The sequence below is a fragment of the Salvelinus sp. IW2-2015 genome, unplaced genomic scaffold (assembly GCF_002910315.2).
Source record: "Salvelinus sp. IW2-2015 unplaced genomic scaffold, ASM291031v2 Un_scaffold16326, whole genome shotgun sequence".
Classification (NCBI taxonomy): Eukaryota; Metazoa; Chordata; class Actinopteri; order Salmoniformes; family Salmonidae; genus Salvelinus; species Salvelinus sp. IW2-2015.
In genome coordinates, this window is record NW_019957535.1 from 336536 (window position 1) to 364226 (window position 27691).

Below are 27691 nucleotides of genomic sequence, written 5' to 3' on the forward strand. Positions count from 1 at the left end.
CCTATATACAATGTGCAAAGAGCATGAGGAGGTAGGCAATAAATAAGCCATAGGAGCGAATAATTACAATTTAGCAGATTAACACTGGGGTGAGGATTTAGGGTTGTACCTGGTGGGTTCCTTGATGATTTGTGTGAGATTGAGGGCATCTAGCTTAGATTGTAGGACTGCCGGGGTGTTAAGCATATCCCAGTTTAGGTCACCTAACAGAACAAACTCTGAAGCTAGATGGGGGGCGATCAATTCACAGATGGTGTCCAGGGCACAGCTGGGAGCTGAGGGGGGTCGGTAGCAGGCGGCAACAGTGAGAGACTTATTTCTGGAGAGATTAATTTTTAAAATTAGAAGTTCGAAATGTTTTGGCATAGACCTGGAAAGTATGACAGAACTTTGCAGGCTATCTCTGCAGTAGATTGCAACTCCTCCCCCTTTGGCAGTTCTATCTTGACGSAAAGTGTTATAGTTGGGTATGGAAATCTCAGAATTTTGAGATTTCACCATCCCTAGCCGTGTCCTCAAAAGCATGCGCAGACCAGCTGGCTGGTGTGTTTACAGACATATTCAATCTCTCCTATCCCAGTCTGCTGTCCCCACATGCTTCAAGATGGCCACCATTGTTCCTGTACAAAAGAAGGCAAAAGGAACTGAACTAAATGACTATCGCCCCGAAGCACTCWCTTCTGTCATCATGAAGTGCTTTGAGAGACTAGTCAAGGATCATATCACCTCCGCCTTACCTGTCACCCTAGACCCACTTCAATTTGCTTACCGCCCCAATAGGTTAACAGACAATGCAATTGCCATAACACTGCACACTGCCCTACCCCATCTGGACAAGAGGAATAACTACGTCAGAATGCTGTTCATTCACTATAACACCATAGTACCCTCCAAGCTCATTGAGCTCTGGGTCTTACTTCCTGACGGACCGCCAGTATAGGTGCTTCAAAGCTGGGACTGAAAGAAGCTGTTTTTCTCAAGGCCATCAGACTGTTAAATTGCCATCACTAGCCAGCTACTACCCGACTACTCAACCCTGCACCTTAGAGGCTGCTGCTCTATATACATAGACATGGAATCACTGTCCACTTTAATAATGGAACACTAGTCACTCTAATAATGTTTACATGCTGCTTTACTCATCTCATATGTACAGTACCAGTCAAAAGTTTGGACACACCTACTCATTCAAGGTTTTTTCTTTATTTTTAAAATGTTTTACATTGTAGAGTAATAGTGAAGACATCAAAACTATGAAATAACATATATGGAATCATGTAGTAACCMAAAAAATGTTAAACAAATCAAAATACATTTTATATTTGAGGTTCTTGAAAGTAGCCACCCTTTGCCTTGATGACTGCTTTGCACACTCTTGGCATTCTCTCAACCAGCTTCATGAGGTAGTCACCTGGAATGCATTTAAATTAATTGAGATGTTTTGGGATGAGTTGGACCGTGGAGTGAAGGAAAAGCAGCCAACAAGTGCTCAGCATATGTGGGAACTCCTTCAAGCTTGTTGGAAGCATTCCAGGTGAAGCTGGTGGAGAGAATGCCAAGAGTCTGCAAAGCTGTCATTTTAGTGGGGATTTTTTTATGAAGTTACTTAGATTGACGTACATGAGTCAATAGACTCCTAAGGATTCTAAATTCGACACCAGTGTCAACGACGACTCCTCACTTTGATCACTCATGCTACAGTATACAATGAAGGGAAATGAGACATTTTGAATTTAAAATATTAATTGTTTCTCGATAATGCAAAGCGTTCTAGAGCCTTTGCCTTACATCATAAGTTAGCATTTGTCGTTCGTTAAGGTGAAGTTTTATTGTATTTAGTATTTGGAGTAATTGAGTTAGGAAATGTCGAAAGTAATGATCAAATATAGAGCAAGGAGAAAATGAACTCTTGCTTTTTGTAGTCCCTTCACCATCATTTAAAGAGATATATGCTCCTAATATTTCACATGGGTTGGTTCAGTGCAGACCTGGGTTCAAATACGGTTTGAATTCATTTAAAATGCTTAAGCTGGGCTTGATTGAGCTTGCCTGGCGCAATGGAAGTAATATAATAGTCGCAAAAAAGCAAACCCTACCCATCTGGTACTTTAGACAGTCTGAAGCAAACGCTAAATATATTGGAAATATTTCAAATAGTTGTTGAACCCAGGTCTGGGTTGTTTGGTGTTAGTGTGTTGAAGAAGTGTAATGAGATCCACCCTAGGTATGACCCTCTGTCTTTTAATAGGTTGTTCCTGTCTGCCCTGCTAACAGGGAACACGTTCTGTCTAATTTAAGGTCAAGAGAAAAAATACACACGAAGAGGCACAGTGACAAAGTGAACAGAGGTACATAGAAAACAGACATGGGTTCAAATACCCGTTTTTTTTTTCTGGATCAAGAAGGGGCTTACAGTGCCTTCAGAAAGTATTCATATCCCTTGACTTATTCCACGTGTGTTGTGTTACAGCCTGAATCCAACATAAAAAAAATAAAAAAAATGTCTTACCCATCTACACACACTACCCATTTTTTTTTATAAATGTATGTTTTCAAATTTATTGAAAATGAAATAGAATAATCTCATACAGTACCAGTCAAAAGTTAGGACACCTACTGATTCAAGGGTTTTTCTTTATTTGTACTCTGTGTGCAAAGCTGTTATCAAGGCAATGGGTGGCTACTTTGAAGAATCTGAAATATAAAATATATTTAGATTTGTTTAACACTTTTGTGGTTAGTACATTGTTCCATATGTGTTATTTCATCGTTTTGATGTCTTCACTATTATTCTACAATGTAGAAAATAGTAAAAATAAAGAAAAACCCTTAGGTGTGTCCAAACTTTTGACTGGTGCTGTAAGTATTCAGACCCCTGAGTCAATACTTTGTAGAAGCAACATTGACAGTGATTACAGCTGTGMGTCTTTCTGGGTAAGTCTCTAAGAGCTTTCTACACCTGTATTGTGCAACATTTGCCCATTTATTATTTTCAAAATCCTTCAAGCTCTATCAAATTGGTTGTTGATCATTGCTAGACAACCATTTTCAGGTCTTGCCATATATTTGTATGTATACTGAACAAAAAATATAAACAGAACATGCAACAATTCTAAAGGTTTTACTGAGTTACAGTTCATAGAAGGAAATTAGTCACTTGAAATAAAGAAATTAGGATGTGGACGTCCTGGGCTGRTGTGGTTACACGTGGTCTGCGGTTGTGAGGCCGGTTGGATGTACTGCCAAATTCTCTAAAACGACRTTATGGTCGAGAAATTAACATTAAACGATCTGGCAACAGCTCTGTTGGACATTCCTGCAGTCCGCCTGCCAATTGCACACTCCCTTAAAACTTAAGACATCTGTGGCATTGTGTTGTATGACAAAACTGCCCATTTTAAAGTGGGCTTTTATTATCCCCAGCACAAGGTGCACCTGTGTAATGATCATGCTGTTTAATCAGNGGATGTACTGCCAAATTCTCTAAAACGACGTTATGGTCGAGAAATTAACATTAAACGATCTGGCAACAGCTCTGTTGGACATTCCTGCAGTCCGCCTGCCAATTGCACACTCCCTTAAAACTTAAGACATCTGTGGCATTGTGTTGTATGACAAAACTGCCCATTTTAAAGTGGGCTTTTATTATCCCCAGCACAAGGTGCACCTGTGTAATGATCATGCTGTTTAATCAGCTTCTTGATATGCCACAMCTGTCAGGTGGATGGATTATCTTGGCAAAGGAGAAATGCTCACTAACAGGGATGTAAACAAGTTTGTGCACAACATTTCAGAGGAATAAGCTTTTTGTGTGTATGCAATATTTCTGGGATCTTTTATTTCAGCTCATGGAAAATGGGGCCAACACTTTCCATGTTGCGTTTCATATTTTTGTTCAGTACAGATTTAAGTCAAAACTGTAACTTKGGTTACTCAGGAACATTTACTGTTTTCTTGGTAAGCAACTCCAGTGTAGATTTGGCCTTGTGTTTTAGGTTATTGTCCTGCTGAAAGGTGAATTAATCTCCCAGTGTCTGGTGGAAAGCAGACTTAACCAGGTTTTCCTCTAGGATTTCGTCTGTGCATAGCTCCATTCCTTTTCATTTTTTTTATCCTGAAAAACTCCCCAGTCCTTAACGATTACAAGCACACCCATAACATTATGCAGCCACCACTATGCTTGAAAATATGGAGAGTGGTATTCAGTAATGTGTTGTATTGGATATGCCCCAAACACAACACTTTGTATTCAGGACAAAAAGTGAATTGCTTTGCCACTTTTTTTGCAGTATTACTTTAGTGCCTTAATGCAAACAGGATGCTATTGGAATATTTTGATTTATGTACAGGCTTCCTTCTTTTCACTCTGTTAATTAGGTTAGTATTGTGGAGTAACTACAATGTTGTTGATCCATCCTTAGTTTTCTCCTGGCACAGCCATTAACCTGTCTGGCCCCGGGGTTCCGCTAGCGGAACTCCTCCCACATTCCACTGAAAAGGCAGAGCGYGAAATTCAAAAAATATTTTTGAGAAATATTTAACTTTCACACATTAACAAGTCCAATACAGCAAATGAAAGATACACATCTTGTGAATCCAGTCAACATGTCCGATTTTTTAAAATGTTTTACAGCGAAAACAGCACGTATATTTATGTTAGCTCACCACCAAATACAAAAAAGGACAGACATTTTTCACAGCACAGGTAGCATGCACAAAGCCAACCTAACTAACCAAGAAAACCAACCAAACTAACCAAAAACAAACTTCATCAGATGACAGTCTTATAACATGTTACACAAAATCTATGTTTGTTCGAAAAATGTGCATATTTGAGCTATAAATCAGTTTACATTGCAGTTACCATCACAGCTACCGTCAGAAATAGCACGAAGCAGCCAGAGTAATTATAGAGACCAACGTGGAATACCTAAATACTCATCATAAAACATTCTGAAAAATTGCATCGTGTACAGCAAATGAAAGACAAGCATCTGTGAATCCAGCCAATATTTCCGATTTTTTAAAGTGTTTTACAGCGCAAACACAAATATAGCATTATATTAGCTTACACAATAGCCTACCACACTACCGCATTCATTCATCAAGGCACGTTAGCGATAGCGAATAAACCAGCAAAATATATTAATTTTCACTAAACTTCATCAGATGACAGTCCTATAACATCAGGTTATACATACACTTATGTTTTGTTCGAAAATGTGCATATTTAGAGCTGAAATCTAGGGTTATACATTTTGCTAACGTAGCATCTTTTTCCCAGAACGTCCGGATATTTTTTCTGACTCTCACATATTCTGACAAATAACTATTTAAAACATGACAAAAAAATACATGTGTAGAGGAAATGATAGATACACTAGTTCTTAATGCAATCGCTGTGTTAGAATTCTAAAAATAACTTCATTACGACATAAGGCTTACGTTATGGCGAGACAGTGCCCAAAACCTGGGCGCAAAAACTAATAGTACACAGTTCGACAGATATATGAAATAGCATCATAAAATGGGTCCTACTTTTGATGAGCTTCCATCAGAAGTTGTACAAGAGGTCCTTTGTCAAGAACAATCGTTGTTTGGATTTAGAACGTCCTTTTTCCCTCTTGAATTAGCAAGCACCACTAGCCAAGTGGCGCGAAGCTCTCCATCGTCAACAAACACAGACAACGCAACACGCCTAACGTCCCGAAAAAATTTTCAATCTAATAAAACTATATTGAAAAAACATACTTTACGATGATATTGTCACATGGTATCAAATAAAATCAAAGCCGGAGATAGTAGTCGCCTATAACGACAGCTTTTCAGAAGGCAATTCCAGGTCCATCCTCGCGCTTTCCAGAAAACAGGAATGGGTGACACGTCATTCCAAGAGGATTTATTCCACCTCAGACCAAGATAAACACATCATTTCTTCTCTCACTGCCTCTTGACATCTAGGGGAAGGTGATTGACGTGCATGTATACTAAATACGTAATCATGCCCATTTATAGGCAGGCCCTAGAACAGAGCATCGTTTTCAGACTTTCCACTTCCTGGTCAGGAAGTTTGTGCCAAATGAGTTCTGTTTTACTCACAGATATAATTCAAACGGTTTTAGAAACTAGAGAGTGTTTTCTATCCAATAGTAATAATAATATGCATATTGTACGAGCAAGAATTGAGTACGAGGCCGTTTAAATTGGGCACGATTTTCCCCCAAAGTGAAAACAGCGCCCTCTGTCCTCAACAGGTTTTAAACTCTAACAGTTTTAAAGTCACCATTGGCATCATGGTGAAATCCAGAAATACTTAATCCCCGGGAACTGAGTTAGTTAGGAAGGACGCCTGTATCTTTGTAGTGACTGGGTGTATTGATACACCATCCAAAGTGTAAATAATAACTTCACCATGTTCAAAGGGATATTCAATGTCTGCTACCAATAGGTACTCTTCTTTGTGTGGCATTGGAAAACCTTCCTGTTTGAAATTCACTGCTCGACTGAGGGACCTTACARWTAWYTGTATGTGTGGGGTACAGAGATGAGGTAGTCATTCAAAAATCATGTTAAACACTATTATTGCACACAGATTGAGTCCATGCAATTTGTTATGTGACTTGTTAAGCACATTTTTACTTCTGACCTTAGAGTTGCCACAACGAAGTGATTGAGTACTTTTTGACTCAAGACATTTCAACCTTTTTGTTTTGTATTAATTATAAAAAGAATCGAAAAACATCATTCCAGTTTGACATTATGGGGTATTGTGTGTAAGCCAGTGACAAAAAAAATCGACATTTTAATCTATTTAAAATTTWGTCTGTAACAACAAAATGTGGAAAAAGTCAAGGGGTGAGAATACTTTCTGAAGGCACTGTAGGTGGTGAACGTGGCAGGGGGCGTGGCAGGGGATGCGGTCGGCCCGTTGGCCCTGGTAAATTCTAGAGGCCCCCATTTTAGCTATGTAGAGAAATGTTGGCATTTTAAGACAATTTCTCCAATCAATCAATCAAATGTATTTATAAAGTCATTTTTTACATAAGCTGATGTCACAGTGTGATACAGAAACCCAGCCTAAAACCACAAACGGCAAACAATGCAGATGTAGAAGCATGGTGGCTCGGAAAAAGATTTTAGATTTTTTTATTTTTTTAMGGGTTGAGATTATAACAGTACGTGGCCAAGATGTTCATAGAAGACCAGCAGGGTCAAATAATCAGTGGTTCTAGAGGGTGCAACAGGTCAGCACCTCAGGAGTGAATGTCAGTTGGCTTTTCATAGCCGAGCATTCAGAGTTAGAGACAGCAGGTGCGGTAGAGAGAGTCGGAAACAGCAGGTCCGGGACAAGGTAGCACGTCTGGTAAACAGGTCAGGGTTCCATAGCCGCAGGCTGAACAGTTGAAACTGGAGTAGCAGCACGACCAGGTGGACTGGGGACAGCAAGGAGTCATCAGGCCAGGTAGTCCTGAGGCAAGGTCCCAGGTCCTCCGGGAGGAGAGGGAGAGAGGGAGAATACTTAAATTTACCCAGGACACCGGATAAGACAGGATACTTACTCCAGATATAACAAACTGACCCTAGCCCCCCGACACAAACTATTGCAGTATAAATACTGGAGGCAGATACAGGAGGGGTCGGGAGACAGGGGCCCCGTCCGACAATACCCCCGAACAGGGCCAACCAGGCAGGATATAACAGCCCCCACAGGGATATCTTTAAACCACCAACTTACTACCCTAAGACAAGCCTGAATATAATGAATCTCCCCCACGGCACGAACCCGAGAGGGGCGCATACCCGGAAAGGAAGATCGTGTCAGTGACTCAACCCACTCGTGACGCACAACTCCTAGGGACGGCATGGAAGAGCACCAGTAAGCCAGTGACTCAGCCCCCATAATAGGGTTTGAGGCAGAGAATCCCAGTGGAGAGAGGGGAACCGGCCAGGCAGAGATAGYGAGGGCGGTCCGTCGCTCCAGTGCCTTTCCATTCACCTTCATACCCCTGGGCCAGACTACACTCAATCATAGGACCTACTGAAGAGATGAGTCTTCAATAAAGACTTAAAGGTTGAGACCGAGTCTGCGTCTCTCACATGGGTAGGCAGACCATTGTAGCATACGTGTAGGTATGTACGGCAGGACCAAATCAGAGAGATGGGTAGGAGCAAGCCCATGTAATGCTTTGTAGGTTAGCAGTCAAACCTTGAAATTAGCCCTAGCCTTAACAGGAAGCCAGTGTAGAGGCTAGCACTGGAGTAATATGATCAAATTTTGGGGTTCTAGTCAAGATTCTAGCAGTCGTGTTTAGCACTAACTGAAGTTTATTTACCACCTTCATGGTAATTTACCACCTTCATGCGTGCAGTCTGTGTTATGATGGGGTCTAAAACCAGACCGAAGCGTTTCGWATACATTGTTTGTCTTCAGGAAGGCAGTGAGTTGCTGCGCAACAGCCTTTTCTCAAATCTTTTTGAGGAATTGGAGATTCGATATATACCGATTACATTTTTTATTTTATTAATTTAAAAATATTTTGTTGTATTTTTTGTTGTATTTATTACACTTTTATTATTATTATTTTTTATTTATGTTTTTATATTTCTGGGTCATGGTTTGGATTTTTCAAGAGAGGCTTTATTTCTGCCACTTTTAGTGAGTTTGGTACACATCCGGTGGATAGAGAGCCGTTTATTATGTTCAACATAGGAGGGCCAAGCACAGGAAGSAGCTCTTTCAGTAGTTTAGTTGGAATAGGGTCCAGTATGCAGCTTGAAGGCCATGACTATTTTCATGAATGTGTCAAGAGATATTGGATTTAAAAACTCTCCCTTGGTCCTGGCAGTGTTGTGCAGACTCAGGACAACTGAGCTTTGGAGAAATACGCAGATTTAAAGRGGAGTCTGTAATTTCATTTCTAATGATCATGATCTTTTCGTCAAAGAAGTTCATGAATTTAGCACTGCTGAACTGAAAGCCACCCTCTCTTGGGGAATGCTGCTTTTTGACTAGCTTTGCGACAGTATCACATTTTTGGGGGGATTGTTCTTATGTTCCCCAATTAAGGTATACTTAGCGATATGATGTAGATGCAGAAAGTAAATGCCATAGTGGGTCAATTTGCGCAACAACTAYGAGTGTTGAAGCATTAGGCTCAACTTCTCCACTGTTTTGGTGCCCTGGCTTCCACACCTTGCACCTGCGCAGATACTGTGTGTGACTGTGTTAGAGCGAAGTCTTGCATCTCTAGTTTCAATGTCTGCGGTGCTGCTCGTAGCAACACAATTTCGCTGAGTCTACCTTTAACGCGCAGGGACATTTTAACTGACTTGCTCAAGGGCAAAACAGCAGATTTTTCCACCTTGCTGGCTCTGGGATTCGAACCGGCGACCTTTCGGTTACTAGCCCAATGCTCTTAGCCTCCAGGCTACCTGCTGCCATATGAGTGGCAATGTGAATTAAACTATTATTATTATTATTATTATTAGTACTGTTGATCTCATCCCAAGTGGTGAACATACCATATCAAACACGGCGTAATGAGCCACATGATTCACCTGAGAGCCATATGCAATTATGCAAGTTATTTGGATGAGTAGTGATACTGATATTCATGTACCTATGCATGCAGTGGTGGACAAAGTACCCAATTGTCAATGACTCAAGTAAAAGTCATCCAGTAAAATACTACTTGAGTAAAAGGCTCTAAAGTATTTGGTTTTAAATATAGTTAAGTATCAAAAGTTTAAATAATAAATCATTTCAAATTCCTTATATTAAGCAAACCAGACGGCACCATGTTCTTGTTTTTTCATTTACAGATAGCCAGGGGCACACTCAGACATAATTTACAAGCAAAGCGTTTGTGTTTAGTGAGTCCCCCAGATCAGAGGCAGTAGAGAGGACCAGGGATGTTCTCTTGATAAGTGTGTGAATTGGACCATTTTTCCTGTCTTGCTGAGCATTCAAAATGTAACATACTTTTGGGTGTAAGGGAAAATGTACGGAGTGAAAAGTACATTTATCTTTAGGAATGTAGTGAAGTAAAAGTTGTCAAAAATATAAAAAGAAAAGTACAGATACTTTAATTTTTTTAGGGTATTTTTTACTTTTTACTAACCACATCTGTTTCCTAGACAACTACGAAGCACACACAACATCGATACCACACATGTAGATGAAGCACCGGTGTCCTGGCTAAATTCCAAATCTTTCCCTCATACCATCATGGCCACCTAATCATCCCCAGCTTCCAATTGGCTCATTCATCCCCCCCCCCCTCTCCTCTCCCCTGTAACTATTCCCCAGGTTGTTGCTTTAAATGAGGAAGTGTTCTCAGTCAACTTACCTGGTAAAATAAGGGTAAAATAAATTAATTTGACATAACTATATGGGAAAAGTGAACATAATGTTTGAGTAGTTTTGCCTAACCTTGTGTTAGAGTAGGGGGGACTGTCTGATTTGCTGCGAGCACAGACACATATTTTCTCTGAAACTTGTTCYATGGATCTAACAGTTCCTACTCAATCTTTCATTAAATTCCAATGAAGGCGCGGTCCGTGTGTGAGATGGCACACAGCCGAAGACCAAGTTTCACGAAGGCTTTATTTATTATAAAAGCAATGGAGTCTTTTAATATTCACTCTTCGGCTAAGACGCAACCACAGTTTGTGCGGAACTCATGTTGAGGAAAATTTGAACAGAGAAGTGGAGGGGCCTGTTATGAACAGGGCTGGGTGGTGGGTGCTGTGGTGCTTTGGGTCTGGCGTGTATCCATGCAGTACACAAAGAGGAAGTGACACTGAGAAGTGAGCGTAGATTTACACTTGTGCTTTCTCTCACCACACCTGAGAGTAGTTTCAGGGCAGGCAGATGTTCACCCGGGTTTGCGTCCCAATTGGCACCGTACTTCCTATGTATGAAGGGATATGTAGGGATTAGGGTGCCAATTGGGACACAGGCCCAGAGATGTCATATCCTGTTCTGTGGGTTCACAAATACAGAAGAAAAATGTATCATAGAGGAAGTTGTCATTAGCAGCCTTAGGGGGAAGTTTAATCAATATCAGTCATAGAGCTATGCTACAATGCGTCCAGTCCTACTCCTTCGATGGTATTAACCCATTGCTAGGGTATTGGGGTTTTCCTGGCTGGTACATGTATACATCGCAAATTGTAGGTATTTGGTATAAGGTGTTGCCTTTCACTTCTAATTTTAAAGTGACATTCCGCTCCAAAACCAAAGTTTGACCGATGTGTTCAGAGCTCAAAAGCGGTCTAATGTAGATCGTCCATGTCCCAGACCATTTTGTTTTGTAGATGCAGCTATATGCCACAATCCGAAATGAATAAATGTTTTTCCAGATGTGTGGTTCTTCGCGCTGAGGCATATACAACCAATTGCATGGGGTGTGGACCTCGTCATGAAATTTGACTACCTTCTGATGTAAATGAATCCAACTCAAGTAACTCTTTCTCTCTCCCTTTATCTCTTGCTTTCTCTCTCACGCCACACAAGCTTTAATTCGCTAACTCTAATCCTAGCATTCACTGCTTACAGGAGTTCACAGGATTTACCCTCCCTCACAGGGCAACCCAGTTAAACACACACACACACTCTGTATCTCAGGGAAAAAATGTACCTCCCACTCGCTCCTCTATGTTGACATAACCTGGTATCCACATTGCGTAACAGTGACTTTGAATACAAATGGTCTGCCTCTCTAAAAAGGTGTGTTTGTCAATGAAATGACGAGTGAGGTAAATACCGTGAGTGGCCTGGATGGCATGTGTCTCAGTTAGTGTTAGCAGAGAGGCTTGTGGGTTTTGTAGTGCTCCTAGTACTCTTGGATTGTCCACTTCCTGGTCTTTGGGAATGCCTCAGGCCTTTTTTAACAGAGAAAGTGGCACATGAAACCATCAGATCGTCCAATTGTCACATTATACTGCTCTCTGCAAATGGTTTTTCTGTCTCAGCGGGTGTTTGTATATTTTTTGTACGGTTTACGCCTGTCCCTGATCTTGTTGTTTTCACTGTGCTCTTTTGACAGGATTCAACAGTTTACGAGAAAGAAAAGGACATCATCTCCATCGTGAGTACACTCATAGCCACTGCCTTTTCTAAAAACTGTTCCTAATTATTAGTTCATTGATTAAATCTCTCCCTACTCAAATACACTACATGACCAAAGGTATGTGGACACCTGCTCGTCTTAATCTCATTCCAAAATCATGGGCATTCATATGGAGTTGGTCCCCCTTTGCTGCTATAACAGCTTTCACTCGTCTGGAAAGGCTTTCCACTAGATGTTGGAACATTGCTACGGGGACTTGCTTTCATTCAGCCACGAGCATTAGTGAAGTTCGGGCACTGATGTTTGGCGATTAGGCCTGGCTCGGCAGTTGGCATTCCAATTCATCCCAAAGGTGTTCGATGGGGTTGAGGTCAGGCCTCTGTGCAGGTCAGTCAAGTTCTTCCACACCGTTCTCGACAAACCATTCCTTTATGGACCTCGCTTTGTGCCGAGGGGAATTGTCATGCTGAAACAGGAAACAGCCTTCCCCAAACTGTTGCCTCAAATTTGGAAGCACAGAATCATCTAGAATGTCATTGTATGCTGTTGTGTTAAGATTTCCCTTCACTAAAACTAAGGGGCCAAGCCCTAACCATTAAAATCAGCCCCAGATAAGTTTTCCTCCTCCACCAAACTTTACAGTTGGCACTATGCATTGGGGAAGTAGCATTCTCCTGGCATCCGCCAAACCCAGATTCGTCCGTCGGACTGCCAGATGGTGAAGCGTGATTCAGCACTCCAGAAAACGCTTTTCCACTGCTCCAGAGTCCAATGGCAGTGAGCTTTACACCACTCCAGCCAACGCTTGGCATTGCGCATGGTAATCTTAGGCTTGTGTGCGGCTGCTCGGCCATGGAAACCAATTTCATCAAGCTCCCGACAAGCAGTTCTTGTGCTGACGTTGCTTCCAGAGGCAGTTTGGAACTCGGTAGTGAGTGTTGCAACTGAGGAAAGACAATGTTTTACATGCTTCAGCACTCGGGTGTCCTGTTCTGTAAACTTGTGTGGCCCACCACGTCGTGGCTCAGCCGTTGTTGCTCTTAGACGTTTCCACTTCACAATAACAGCACCTAAAGTTGACCGGGTCATCTCTTGCATGGCAGAATTTTATGAACTGACTTGTTGGAAAGGTGGCATCCTATGACGGTGCCACGTTGAAAGTCACTGAGCTCTTAAGTAAGGCCATTCTACCGCCAATGTTTGTCTATGGAGATTGCATGGCTGTGTGCTCGATTTCATACACCTGCCAGAAACCGATGTGGCTGAAATAGTAAAATCCAGTAATTTGATGGGGTGTCCACATACTTTGGTATATATAGTGTGTATAGTACTAGATGTGCAGTGCAACCCCTCAAAACTATTTTTATTGTAATTGTTTTAATTATAATGCTAACAGCAACTGAATTTGAAGCATTTGATTTTATACATCAAAATATAGCAATGAAACATGGTGAAAGAAAATTATATTATAAGTAAGCGTAGCTCGTCATATCAGCAGCAGTCTTGTCAGAGGCGGTCTCTTCGCCAAAACTAAGACCGTCACCCAAAACAAAGACTTTTCTGGCGAGTTGTTCTGCATAGTTATTCGAGGAAGGAAAAAGAGGAAGGTTGCACATCACTCTCTAACTTGAGTATATTACCTAATTATTTTCAGATTCTCATTTTACTCTTTTGTAGCTTTGTCAACTATGTGTGTTTTCTATCCCTGTTCACTCCTCTTTCTGTAGGTTTTACACATGTTCCCCACCCCTTGGCTGTCAACCCTTCTAATTTAGTCTACCCTGCATGCACAACCCATGTGGAATTCCTAGTATCAGGCAGCGTTTGGAACTGCCAATCTGCGGTCAAGAAGGCTGAGTTCATGTCAGCCTATTTTGCCCTTAAATCCCTCCACTTTTTGGCGCTGAAGGAGACATGGATTACCCCAAAGAACACTGTTACTCCAGCTGCTCTATCGTCATCTGACTAAGTGTTCCCTAATAGCCCGAGAGCATCTGGATTGTCGCGCTGGTGGCACAATGCTACTAATTTCTCCGAAGTCAAGATTTTTTTATATTTTCCCCCTTTCTAACCTGTCTATCTCCTCATTTGAATTCCATGCTGTCACTGTCACTTGTCCACTCAAGCTTTATATTGTTGCCATCTATCACCCAACATTTGCTCTTCCTTAATGAGCTTGACACCTTGATGAGCTAATTTCCCAACAATGGCTCACCACTCATCGTACTGGGTAACTTCAACATCCTAACACCTGGCTTCGATGAATTTCTTTCTGCATCTTTCTTTCCTCACCTTTCCTTTTTTTACTTTTCCTTTTCCCAGTCCCCTCCCACTCACAAGGCATGCAATGTGCTTGACCTCATCTTTACTAGTCTGTTTGCCTACTAATCTCACTACAACCCCCCTCTGTGTCTCTGCTCACTACTTTGTTTATTTTACTTTCCCTCTCTCCAGCAACCTTACCAACTCAGCTCCTACCCAGACGGCCATGCACCATTGCAATCTCCGCTCTCTCTCTCCCATTACTCTCTCATCTTCTATCCTATTATCTCTTCCTTCTGCTAAATCCTTCTCTCCTGTCTCCTAATTCTGCCTCTTCAACCTTACTCTTGTCCCTTTCCGCATCCTTTGACTCTCACTGTCCCCTTTGCTCCTGACCATCTCGGCCCTCCACTCCTACTCCGTGACTGAGTGACTCACTGCGAGCTCATAGAATAGGGCTGCGGGCAGCTGAGCGGAAATGGAGGAAAACTAAACTTCCTGAGTACCTATCATCCTTCCTCTTTACCTTCTCTTGCTTTGTATGCCCTGCTAAAGCTGCTTTCTATCTCTCTACATTTCAAGCTTTTTTTTTTAGATGTATCCTCTGCTTTTGACACAGCAGCATCCCATCCTCTTCTCAAGGCTAGACGTCTCAGGCTCTGTACACTCTTGTATTGCATCCTACCTGGCAGGTCGCTCCGAGCAGATGACTTGGAGAGGATATGAGCCTGCACCACATGCTTTCACTACTGGTGTCCCCCAGGGCTCAGTTCTAGGCCCTCGTTTATCTATACACAAAGTCACTTATTGCGCAAGGTCTCTCCTATCATTACATTTACATTTAAGTCATTTAGCAGACGCTCTTATCCAGAGCGACTTACAAATTGGTGCATTCACCTTATGACATTGCTGTCGGATGACACTCAACTACTTTTCTCCTTCTCCCCTTCTGACACCCAGGTGACAACACGCATCTCTGCGTGCCTGGCAGACTTTGTTGTCGGCTCACTACCTTAAGCTCAACCTCGACAAGACAGAGCTCCTCTTCCTCCCGGGTAAGGCCTGCCAGCTCTAAGACCTCTCCATCACGGTTGACAACTCGGTATCCCCCTCCCAGAGTTCAAAGAAACTTGGCATGACCCTGGACAACACCCTGTCATTCTCTGCAAAAATCAAAGCAGTGATTCATGCTCTACAACATCCATAGCGTATGACCCTTCCTCACACAGGAAGCGACGCAGGTCCTAATCCAGGCTTGTGTCCTCAACCTTCTCGAATTCTCCCATGTCGCCCCGCTCCTCCGCTTACATCCACTACAAGACTATGGTGCTTTCCTACGGAGCAGCAAGGGGAACTGCTCCTCCCTACCTTCAGGCTATGCTCAAACCCTACACCGCAACACACGCACTCGGCTATGCTCAAACCCTATGGGGGTCAGCTCCTGCTCAGCCCAGTCAAAGCTCTTCTCTGTCCTGGCACCCCAATGGTGGAACCAGCTTCCTCTTGACGCTAGGACAGCAGAATCCCTGCCTACCTTCCGAAATGTCTAAAAACCTACTTCTTCAAATAGTATCTTAAATGAATCCCGGAGAACCCCACCGCCCACACACACACACACACCAAAAAATCCTAGTAGTATTGACTTTACTGATAAGTACTTTATTGAAACGACTGTGATATGTTGTTGTCTCACCCAGCTATCGTAAGGTGAATGTACTAATTGTAAGTCACTCTGGATAAGATCTGTAGAAATCAAATTGTAGACCCATATAAGATATCAAATAGAAGTGAAACCGTTTTTCATATACAACATCTGTCTGTCCCGTCAGTGTCGTCAGTTGGAGGCAGTGTGTGACGAGATCCTGAACTGCAGTCCAGAGGCGCTCCTTACCCACACTGCCCAGCTGGAGAGTGTTGACCTGGTGCCTGTCTCCCCCGGCGACCACCTGGTAACTGGCCCACTGTCAATGTCAAAAATGTTAACCAACCAATCAGATCTGGGACCGGCTTTGGCTAACCAATCAACTGTTATTGGGCTCTGTCTGTTTCTTCCTTTGCCTCTGCCACGTCTCCCTCTACCTTTTGGTTAGTCAGGTTGTTCAGAGACAGAGAAAATCAGAACACCTTCTATTGAGCGCCTCCTGCCTCTACCTTCTGTCTCTACCTCTATCTTACTAATCTGACATAAGTCCTTTAGGTCAGCCTGGTCGTCCTTTAGGGATGACTCATGTTGTCTCCATCTCTCTCTGCTCTACATTTCGAACATATTACTTCTCTCACTCTCTGTCCTCCTTATTTCCCTTCTGTTTAATCATCCTCTCTGATCATTTCTTCAAAATTTGTGTACACTTTCCTCCAGCTCTCACTCACTCACTCTATGCAATTAGTCCTCACTCAACCTCCAGTGTTATACAGTGCCTTCTGAAAGTTTTCAGACCCCTTCACTTTTTCCACATTTTGTTACATTACAGCCTTATTCTAAAATGGATTAAAAAACATTTCCTCAGCAATCTACACACAATACCTCATAATGACAGTGACATTTTGTTTTTAAAAACAGAAATACCTTATTTACATAAGTATCCAGTCCCTTTGCTATGAGACTTTAAATTGAGCTCAGGTGCACCCTGTTTCCATTGATCATCCTTGAGACATTTCCATAACTTGATTGGAGTCCACCTGTGGTAAATGCAATTGTTTGGACATGATATGGAAAGGCACACACCTGTCTATATAAGGTCCCACAGTTGACAGTGCATGTCAGAGCAAAAACCAAGCCACGAGGTCGAAGGAATTGTCCATAGAGCTCCGAGACAGGATTGTGTCGAGGCACAGATCTGGGAAAGGGTACCAAAATATTTCTGCAGCATTGAAAGTCCCCAAGAACACAGTGGCCTCCATATTTAAATAATTTCTCCCCAATTTTGTGATTTACGATCTTGTCTCATCGATGCAACTCCCCAACGGGCTCGGGAGAGGCGAAGGTCGAGTCATGCGTCCTCCGAAACATGACCCGTCAAGCCGCGCTTCTTTAACACCTGCTCGCTTAACCCTGAAGCCAGCTGCACCAATGTGTCGGAGGAAACACCGTTCAACTGACGACCCGAAGTCAGCCTGCAGGCGTCCGACCCGCTATAAGGAGTCGCTACAGCACAATGAGCCAAGTAAAGCCCCACCGTCCAAACCTTTCCCTAACCCAGATGACGCTGCGCCAATTGTGCACCACCCTMTGGGACTCCCGGTCATGGCTGGTTATGACACAGCCTGGCATCGAACCCTAGGCGGTAGTGACGCTGCAGCACTGCGATGCGGTGCCTTAGACCACTGCACCACCCGGGAGGTTTTTTGCCTCCATCATTCTTAAATGGATGAAGTTTCAAAGCACCAAGACTCTTCCTAGAGCTGGCCGCCCGGMCAAACTGARCAATTGGGGGAGAAGGTTCACCTTCCAACAGGACAACAACCCTAAGCACACAGCCAAGACAACGCAGGAGTGGCTTCGGGACAAGTCTCTGAATGTCCTCAAGTGGCCCAGGCATAGCCCGGACTTGAACCCGATCTAACATTTCTGGAGAGACCTGAAAATAGCTGTGCAGCACCACTCCCCATCCAACCTGACAGAGCTTCAGAGGATCTGCCGAGACGAATGGTAGATTCTCCCCAAATACAGGTGTGCCAAGCTTGTAGCGTCATACCCAAGAAGACTCAATGCGGTAATCGCTGCCAAAGGTGCTTCAACAAAGTACAGAGTATAGGGTCTGAATACTTATGTAAATGTAATATTTAATTTTTTAGCAAAAATGTCTAAAAAACAGTTTTTTCTTTGTCGTTATGGGGTATTGTGTGTAGATTGATGAGGGGGGGAAATGATTTAATCACTTTTAGAATAAGCCTGTAACGTAACAAAATGTGGAAAAAGTCAAGGGGTCTGAATACTTTCCGAAGGCACTGTAGGTGTCCACTTTTCTCTTTGCTGTTCCATTTTCTCTCGCTCTGACTCAGTTTTTCGTTTTCACTCCGGCATGTTTCACCAACACCCCACTTTTTTATTTTATATTCCCTGGTTCTCTTTCTGTTCACATTTTCAGTTTCCTTCCTCTGACATTTTCGTAGTGCTATAGCATTGTGCCATGGAGTTATTGCCATGGAGACAGCACAACCCAAGACACATACTGAGTGTGACATATTTTGAGTTTACATGAGGGGMAGAAGGCTCATTTCCTGCTCTGCAAGAAAAAAAATAAGCTCAAGTTAGAAATGTATATTCTTATAAATTATACTTACTTATAATGAGGATTAAAGCGTTGACCTTTCATCAAAATGGTGAAAACCAATGGACAAGCACCTAGGAAAACATATTTCAAGTTATGTAAAGAAACAATATCAATATCTTACCGATTTGCCCATTTCATGTGCTCAAGTAAACTGAAAAGGTGGAAATCGGTTAATTCTCCCCCTTTAGTTGACCATTGGAGGATGATTATGGACCTATACTCCCCCAAGTCTAGTCAGTTTACCGTTGGTGCGATGTGACCTGTCAAAGAGTGATTGGTTAGAATGGATCATTGGTATTAGAACTTGGCTGGCATAGAGGATTTACTGCAGTCTGGTGCATGTCACATTGCACTGCAGTGATTTTAAAACCCTGTTGTGTTTWAAATCCACAGTCAGAAGAATCTCATAAAAAAATGAATATAGAATTTCTTTAAAAATCCAAAATGTTGATMATGAGAAACCGAATATAGAAGCTCTATGATTGATCTGCTCTAGCTGCCCAACAGTCTCTTTCTCACCCAGATCTGGGTTCAGATAGTATCTGTATTCTTTCCCGTCCTTTTCATTTTTGGTTGAGCCTGCCTGGAGTGCCAAATCTGCAGTTTTGCAACTTCCATTGGTTCCTTCGCGCCAGGCAAGCTCAATTAAGCGYAGCTAAAGCACCTGAAAAAAAACATATGGGTTGTTCCACCAAATCAGTACCYTTTCACACCAATATAGAATTGTATATGTCAGTTTTTTTAAATGAAGTGCCCTTTTTTAATATAGACCACATGGAAAATTCAATAAATAGATTTTCTACATGAAAAAATACTTCCTAAAGTGAAAAATTCAGCATTTTGACATGTCCCTCTGTGCACCTTCTGTGACTTCTCGGAAGATTTTAACCCGCTTAACCCCAACATTTCGGCAAGTTTTCACCAACATTGTAAGCCCCTCGTTATTGTTTTGCTTTGACAGTCATTTCTGAAGATTCTTATTTATTTCATGTGATTATAATCCTGTCCCAAATGCCTGTCCCTAATTTCAAGGTCAACTTTGTTACGTGAATTCCTTTTGAAACTATTCCTTTTGAAATATATTTTTCAAATGAAACATTTAACTTCTAATAGTCAAATCAAGTGTTAAAGCAGGTGAACTCTTTTTGGTCATTTTCTCGTGTTTTGTGGTGGAAAACTGAGCGGGTKGAGCATAACACGTCCAACCCTGTTACCCAGAGATAGATAGATAGGTATGTGCATTGTTGTGGAATTTCTTACACAGGGACACTCAAAGTCAATCTTCAATCAATCATTCTGTTTATTGTCAGCGTGCTGGAGAGGTTYCAACCAACTCAATGCACCATAGTACACATGTCAATCAGGAGCTCTGCCGGGGCAGTCCCAGAGGTTGTCTTATATATGGCTATACACAGACAAGTTATATTTGCATGATTTAGCATAATTAATCATTACCATTTTGTTTCATAACATGTGACAAACCAATAGCTCACGAGGCTTCTTCTCTCTAAGCTGAGACCTTCAAACTGAGATATCTTTCATTCTCAAAACAAGSTCTGGGCGTACTGCCAAATTGCAGGTACTTATAGTGAGKATTCAGCCACATGCATGAACACAGAAATTGGTTTATTGAACAGCACGTGAATAGAACATAGAAATGAGTTATAAGAAAAGCACAAACATTAAAATTCCCATTACGTTCCATCCTCTTATCACTTGTGTGATAATAATCATTTTATTTTTATGTAAGAGTTTAGATTTTAGCTTCTATATCAAAATATTCTATACTCCTAAGGGAGGGAACTCAACACAAAAAACCCAGACAATTCATAATTTCAAACCCTTCATTCTGGGTTGTACAATCAAATTATTATGGTAATACTATAATCATAATAAAGGTTATATTTCTATTAATGGGGGTGAGTATCAAATGCACACACATGCTCATGGGATCTGTAGATTCAGAGGTGAATACATATTTGTGTTAACCATTGTTTCCATATCTCTTACCACAATCGGGTTGGATTGTCATATGTTTTTTCACTAACTGTCCCTGGGACATCAACTTAGTCAAAATATAAAACCCAGTTGTTTAACAATTCTGCTAAGACTTTCAAAAGGTTGGTGCTTGCTTATCAGCTCAGTGTTCCACATAATGTAAACCGGTTAAGGGTTTAGATGACCTTACCCTCAACTTGTTAAAATGAAAAAAATCCTTCMATCATTACTCATCGTCYGTATCTGCAGGGGGAAATAGGAGCTCATCCAGAGTAGGCAGCTCATTAGTTTCATCATCCTCTGGAGGAGCAGAAAACATGATAGCTGCTGAAATCTTATCAGCCAGAGAGGCACCGATCGCCTTACAGCATGTTAATAACATTTCACAGGGAAGAGAGAGAACACGTTATAAGTTTCACACCAACCTTGATAAGAATGAGGTTGGGGCATGGTTAGTCCAAGCCTCACCTTTTCCAAATCATAATTATAACGATTGATAAATTATCAAACCCAAATTTAGAATGACAGTCCTTAGTGCTTCACGTTGGTTCTATTACTTTCATTTAAGAACCTCAACTTGGCACACCAATACTGACAGAATGTGCATTTACRTTGACATACAGTATATTCATCTTATATTTCTTGCATTAACTTTTCTCATCACTTGTGGTAATGATAGATTGGTATCTCAATGCGTTCTTAGTCTAAATTACTATACATTTCAGTGTGCAGACCTCCACAATCAACCTGATACCCCAAATAAACAATTTTGGATAAGCCTAAATCAATTACGGGCACTGTTGACCAAAGGCACTCGTCCTTCCTGCCATTTMTTCATGTTCTTCTTCAGAAAGGGTTTCAGTTCGTCCTTTTAATGGCACATGTTCAAAGTGGATGGCCCTTGATAATGTCTCTCACCTGAGCCGCCACTATCCTTTACAGTCCATTATGTCTTTGTCCATTTTCCTACCAGTACACCAGCAGCATGAGAGACGTTTGGACTGGATCTCTCTYCAAGGACCCATGTTGCACTCCTGAGAGAAAAAGCATGAGAGAAAAGACAGTTGATAGCTTCGACTGGATGCTGTGTACAGGTTGCTGGCTCGGACTCAGGTCTCACGGTAGAAGTGGTGAAGGACCATTTTGAACGCCATTGTCGCCATTACTTCAGCCGGTTAGAGGGTGTGTTGAGGTTCACATTGTTCTTGGTCAAATTATCTTCCATGCATCTAGATACCATCTATGGTCACCTTCGCCATAACCTCGAGAGAGGACAGACCAGAACAACAGTAGTTGAGGGCATTTCTAATTTACTGTATGACRAMTTATTATTACTATCTGATTCAGGAAATCCAGACTTCCTAAAACAAATGTAAAAGAGAATAACACCACACAGCTGAAACCATCCTCCCCATCCCCCAATTGGCTTATACTCCCTGATCATCTTGGCAATCTCACTGCAGAGTTACAGGTCAGGGAGTCAGAGGGCTAATTGGATCTGGATTTAGAATTTTTTTCTCAGGTTTTTGCCTGCCATATGAGTTCTGTTATACTCACAGACATCATTCAAACAGTTTTAGAAACTTCAGTGTTTTCTATCCAAATCTACTAATAATATGCATATCTTTAGCCTCTGAGCCTGAGTAGCAGGCCATTTACTCTGGGCTCCTTTTCATCCRAGCTACTCAATACTGCCAACCAGCCATAAGAAGTTAATCGAGTTTACTGCATCTTGGGCAGGAAGTCTTAATTAACCCATGCATATACAKAATTATACTTCAGACACATGAGATGATACGGTATCCTGTAAACTTGAATAAGACACATTCTAAASTAAACAATTCTCTTGTAATCTTAATCYTTTTGACCTGTTGCATTGACATACAATTATGTACAAACTGTTCCAAATTTCCCCACTGTGTCTCTCACAGCCTATTTGAGTTCAGCGTTTACTGGCGGCTAACTACTGTTCCGCAAAAAGCTTATCTTAAATCACAAACAACAGATGACTTAAACACGAGAGCAGTGGACCAAGCCTTGAAGAGTGAGTGGCCTCTAATTTAAGTCGCAATGCTCAATCCCTCTGTCTTACTTCTTCAAATTACTAAAATATTGGATTGCTATCTGAAAGCCATTTACCATTCACTTTGGTACTTTCATTAGTCTCCATAATCTGTTTACTTCAACCTTGACTCCCTTCTTCCCAATAGGAAGACCGTCTCAATCTACTATGTATATACATGGCGCACTCATGTTAACCTCAGACATGTTATCCTCGTTACGAACGAGACACGTTATCCTCTGAGACATTTTACATGTGACATTTCTGAGACGTTATCTCTACCTTTTAGATCCTACAGCTGTGTTGGACAGACCCCTAGATAACGTTATGATCAACTCCCACACAACTGGAAAACGCAGCTCACATTCACTCCATATTCACACTKGAGCTAGTCCCCTGACAGCTCTCAATCACTCAATTCTTAATAGCTAAATTTCAATCCATGTATTATCCAAATTTCAATCAGCTCTTGTTATCCAAATATCAATATTTCAGTTTATTCCATATCTCACAATCACACAACTTTCACTTAGTACTATTCCCAAACACACTCGGTAATCTCCTCATTACCCCATGTGCATCGTCAATGATTCTCTCCTGTCGTTACTTGCTGTGATCCATATGGATCATCAACGGTTCTCTTGCCGCTACCTGCTATACATATAAATAACACCCCGTATTCAAAAATACCTTGTTATTTTGTAGTGGCTGCAGACAACAAAGACATGTCTTCTAAATGCCTACAGACAGCTCTCAGCGGGGCTTTCCATGGTACCGTTACGCCCTTGCTCTAGTCTTCTCATACAACTAGTGAATAGTCTTCTCTCTATAAGACTATGTGTACCTTTTTATGCGTTACAGGCCTTGATTTAAAATATATATTATACAGATTCATATAAATTGACTTACTGAAATCAGTTGCCGTCCCTCAATTGTTCGCGGATGATGCGTCTCCTCCTGGGCAGCTCACAGTAAGGGTCTGTTCTGGGCGGGTCTCGTCTTTTGGTCAGGCGGGAATTTCCCTCAGACTTCAAAAAATGTGCCCCCGGTTTTCCTCGCAGACCCCCACTGGAAAGCTCAGCAGGCAGAATCAATCATCCTGTTTGTTGAYGCCAAATTGTTGTGGAAATTCTTACACAGGGACASTCAGTCAATCATCCTGTTTATTGTCAGCGTGCTAGAGAGGTTCCAATCAACTCAATGCACCATAGTACACACGTCTATCAGGAGCTCTGCCKGGGCAGTCCCAGCAGTTGTCTTATATACGGCTATACACAGACAAGTTATATTTGCATGATTTAGCATAATTAATTCATCATTACCGTTTGGTTTCATTCATGTGACCGACCAATACTGGTTCATAACATGTGACAGACCAWTACCKCACGAGTCTTCTCTCTAAACTGAGACCTTGAAACAGATCTTTCGCTCTCAAAACAAGGTCTGGGCGTACTGCCAAATTGCAGMTGCTGATAGTGAGGATTCGTTCAGTCAGCCACTTGCATGAACACAGAAATTGGTTTTAAAATTCCCAATACAGCATCTTTCCCTTTCAAGACGATTTGATACGTATCTGATATGATACAGGAATGATCCGTTTTAGTTTTAAACAATTTGGTGCGATTCGGTTTGATTAGAGGAACGAATTGATGCAATTCGATGCAYTAACATTTGTTGCACAAACGCATACACRTCTCAAGAGGGTGTATAAAACAAATCCGATAGTAAGTGCCAAATAAAGTAACAGGGTTGATCGTAACAGGGCAACGCACTCGTATCTTAAACACTATGCAAAAGTTACTAATTTGGTGGAACGACCCAAATAATACCCAGGTCTGTTCAAGTCTCATCTGACCATCATTATCATCTCTCCCTTCATTTTCAGTAAACAAGAGCTGGGCCATGTTCATTAGGCACTAAACGTAAGAAAACATACTGAAAGAGGGAAGGACTACCTGAACATGTCCAATAAGAACCGCTTGTCTTCGTTTCTATTGCAAAACGTTTTGCTACGTTGTACGCGCTAATGAATACAACCCTGGAGTCTGAGGGACGCGGCGGTGGCCTCTCAGATTCAGATCTATTTTCAAATCTGCTCCAGTCAATAAGTCATTATTAGAGGCATGTCTGCAAGCCCCAGGAATCATGTGATGTGTGTTGATCGTGGCTGGGCCGTGCATGATCATGATCCACACGGCTCCCCTTAGCGTACCTGCGCAAATATCAAACAGGACCCCAAGGGAGACATGACATGACATACAGGCAGATCACTATGAATCAGTATGCACCTGTACATACATTAGAGCTAGAGTAGAATGACATAGGATTGGAGGTTTGATTGCTGTGTGAGACGTTGAATGACATCGGCACTGCAGTACTAGAAGGTATTGTGTTGTTGTGGCAGGTTGATGGATGATGGGCGATTTTAACTGTAATACTGACATCAGATTAGCTGGGCACAGAACGCAGGGAGTTTCTCCTTATCTAGMTATCTTGTTTTTTTCATTCTGTCTTTCTTTTAATGTTTTTTACATGACCATGCTGTCTCCCTTCCAGGGCATTGAGATAACGTCCACTGGCTCCAGTAATCACTACATCACCGGCACCACCTCAGAGGTCAGACTCTTTATTCTCCTCTTCCCCCCTCTCAACCCCGTCCTTCAGAGCCCAATGCCATGGGCTCTTACCAAACATTGTCRTATAAATGCACTTTACTTTAAACAAACCCCATAGGACTAATGGTTTGCATTACCTTGACATTTAGACGGTCTGCTGTACTGTGTGGGTGGGCGGGTGTACAATCGGGTCTGAAATGACTGATACCCTTGAAAAAGATGAGCAATACTGTATAATACTGTATAAAATAAATGATTCAAATACTGAGCTATATTGTATGCTAATAAAATTTGGAAATTATATACTTTTATGCTAATACAATTGCTAAGAGAAAGCGATTTTTGTTTAGCAAAATTGTTGACCACCACAAAGATTCCTTTAAATCAAGTGGTCATAAGTTTAGTATTTGATTCCACATTCCTAGCACAAAATGACTACATCAAGCTTGTGACTACAAACTTGTTGCATGCATTTGCAGTTCATTTTGATTGTGTTTCAGAATATTTTCTGCCCAATATTAAATACTTGGTAAATAATGTATTGTCATTTTGGAGTCAATTTTATTTKAAATAAGAATATGTTTCTAAACACTTCTACGTTTTAATGTGGATGCTACCAGGATTACAGATACCCCCAAGATAATAGCAGACATTCTAACCTCCCCTGTAATTGGTAATGGTATGAGGTTAGCATGTCTTGGGGGTATCTGTAATCATGGTAGCATCCACATTAATGTAGAAGTTTATTTACARTAAAATGTACTCTAAAATGACACAATACATTACCATTTATTTTTTATTGGGGACAAAATCATCTGAAACATAACCAAAACAAACTTCAAATACATCCAACAAGCTTGATTTAGTCATTGTGTGCTAGGAATATGGGACCAAATACTAAACTTTTGACAACATTTATTTACGGGAATCTTTAGGGGTGTCATTAGTTTTGACCCCTACTTTTTTGAGAAAAAAGTATTAACTGTTAAACAAAATCGCTTTCTCTGAGCAATTGTATTAGTATAATATCATTTCCCCCATTTTCTTGGTGCATACAATATAGCTCAGTATTTGAATTATTTATTTTTGCTCATCTTTATCAAGGGTGTCAGTAATTTAGTACCCGCCGTATACATTGTGTGTGTGTGTTTCTTTGTGTGCACTGTAGATTTCTAAATAACCATTAGTTAATCTAGCTAACATTAGTCTGCCATTCTGTAGAGGKACCGTTGCCAAGTGCAAGTACTCTGTTAAAACCACAAATATCAGTGGATTACCATGGTAGATAGAATCATCAGAAAACATGGACCTCATGGCATCGGCTGTAAGCCAGTATAATGATACCACTATTCACTATAAAGGCATAATGTTTATCACAAGCTGCTACAGTGGGAGGATTGTTCACACCGCTCTCGTCAAAAGTAGTCCGCTATAGGGAATCTTGTGCCGTTTGGGATCCAATGTGGTTGTAACTAATCCTACTGCGTTCGATACGTTATCTAGGTTGATTATTGGGGATTTAGTGTTGTGAAAGAGAACGCCGCTTTAATGGTCATTAGTGGAACGGCTCGCAAGTTAAGCATTTTGCCGTACGTGTGCGTGACAACTTGAATGGTCGTTCGTGAAATATCGAAGTGAAATGTCTTGCTTAATGATGATATTGACTGGTTGAAGCAGGTCACTTTTTGTGGCCAGGAGTTTTTCCCTGTCAGTTTAGGTGGTTCACATATGTACTCCGCCCTGACTTGGCTGTGTCTGTCTGCTATTAGAGTACATGAACAGAGACCTGAATGGAATGGCTGCAATGATTGTGATAGGCGGTTGTTTTTTCCGAACTTACTTGAATGCGCTAATGGTACGTTTCTCTGGATAAGAGCATCTGCTAAATGATACAAATGCACATATAAAATAGAATTCTGATCATTCCTAGGTGATAGGTGGTGCGGCAGGTAGCCTAGTTGGACTAGTAACCGAAAGGTTGCCAGATCGAATCCCCGAGCTGACAATGTAAAGAAAAATCTGTCGTTCTGCCCCTGAACAAGGCAGTTTAACCCACTGTTCCTAGGCTGTCATTGAAAATAAGAATTTGTTCTTAACCGACTTGCCTAGTTAAATAAAATCAATAAATAGGTTGGGGGCTTGGCTATTTTATTACTCTCACAGTTAGATGAAGGCTTTCCAGGGAAAGGATCGAGGGAACCAAGCTTTAGTACAGGATGGTCTCTTCTCTGGGACAGCCTGGGATAGACATGTGTTTTTCCATGATGTCATGATCAGAATATAGACTGACTCCCCTGGCTACTGCTACTGGAGTCTATCTGAAGCACTCAGTGTGCATGTGCTGTTCTCTCTAGAATGCATACACAGTGCATGCACTTGTGCACGTACAGTATGCATGATTTAGTA

At 41.5% G+C, this 27691-nt stretch overlaps 1 protein-coding gene across 2 annotated transcripts in view; it reads left to right on the plus strand.

Annotated features, from left to right (window-relative positions):
* cnksr1 (connector enhancer of kinase suppressor of Ras 1) overlaps positions 1-27691 on the plus strand; it is a 79207-nt gene that overhangs the window by 23096 nt on the left and 28420 nt on the right. Inside the window, exons 5-7 of one of the 2 annotated variants that reach the window (XM_024146222.2) lie at positions 12051-12092; positions 16166-16285; positions 25227-25286. In XM_024146222.2, coding sequence (XP_024001990.1) covers positions 12051-12092; positions 16166-16285; positions 25227-25286 — 222 coding nt within the window. The remainder of the gene's footprint in view (positions 1-12050; positions 12093-16165; positions 16286-25226; positions 25287-27691) is intronic. The other variant, XM_024146223.2, reaches the window with a different exon arrangement.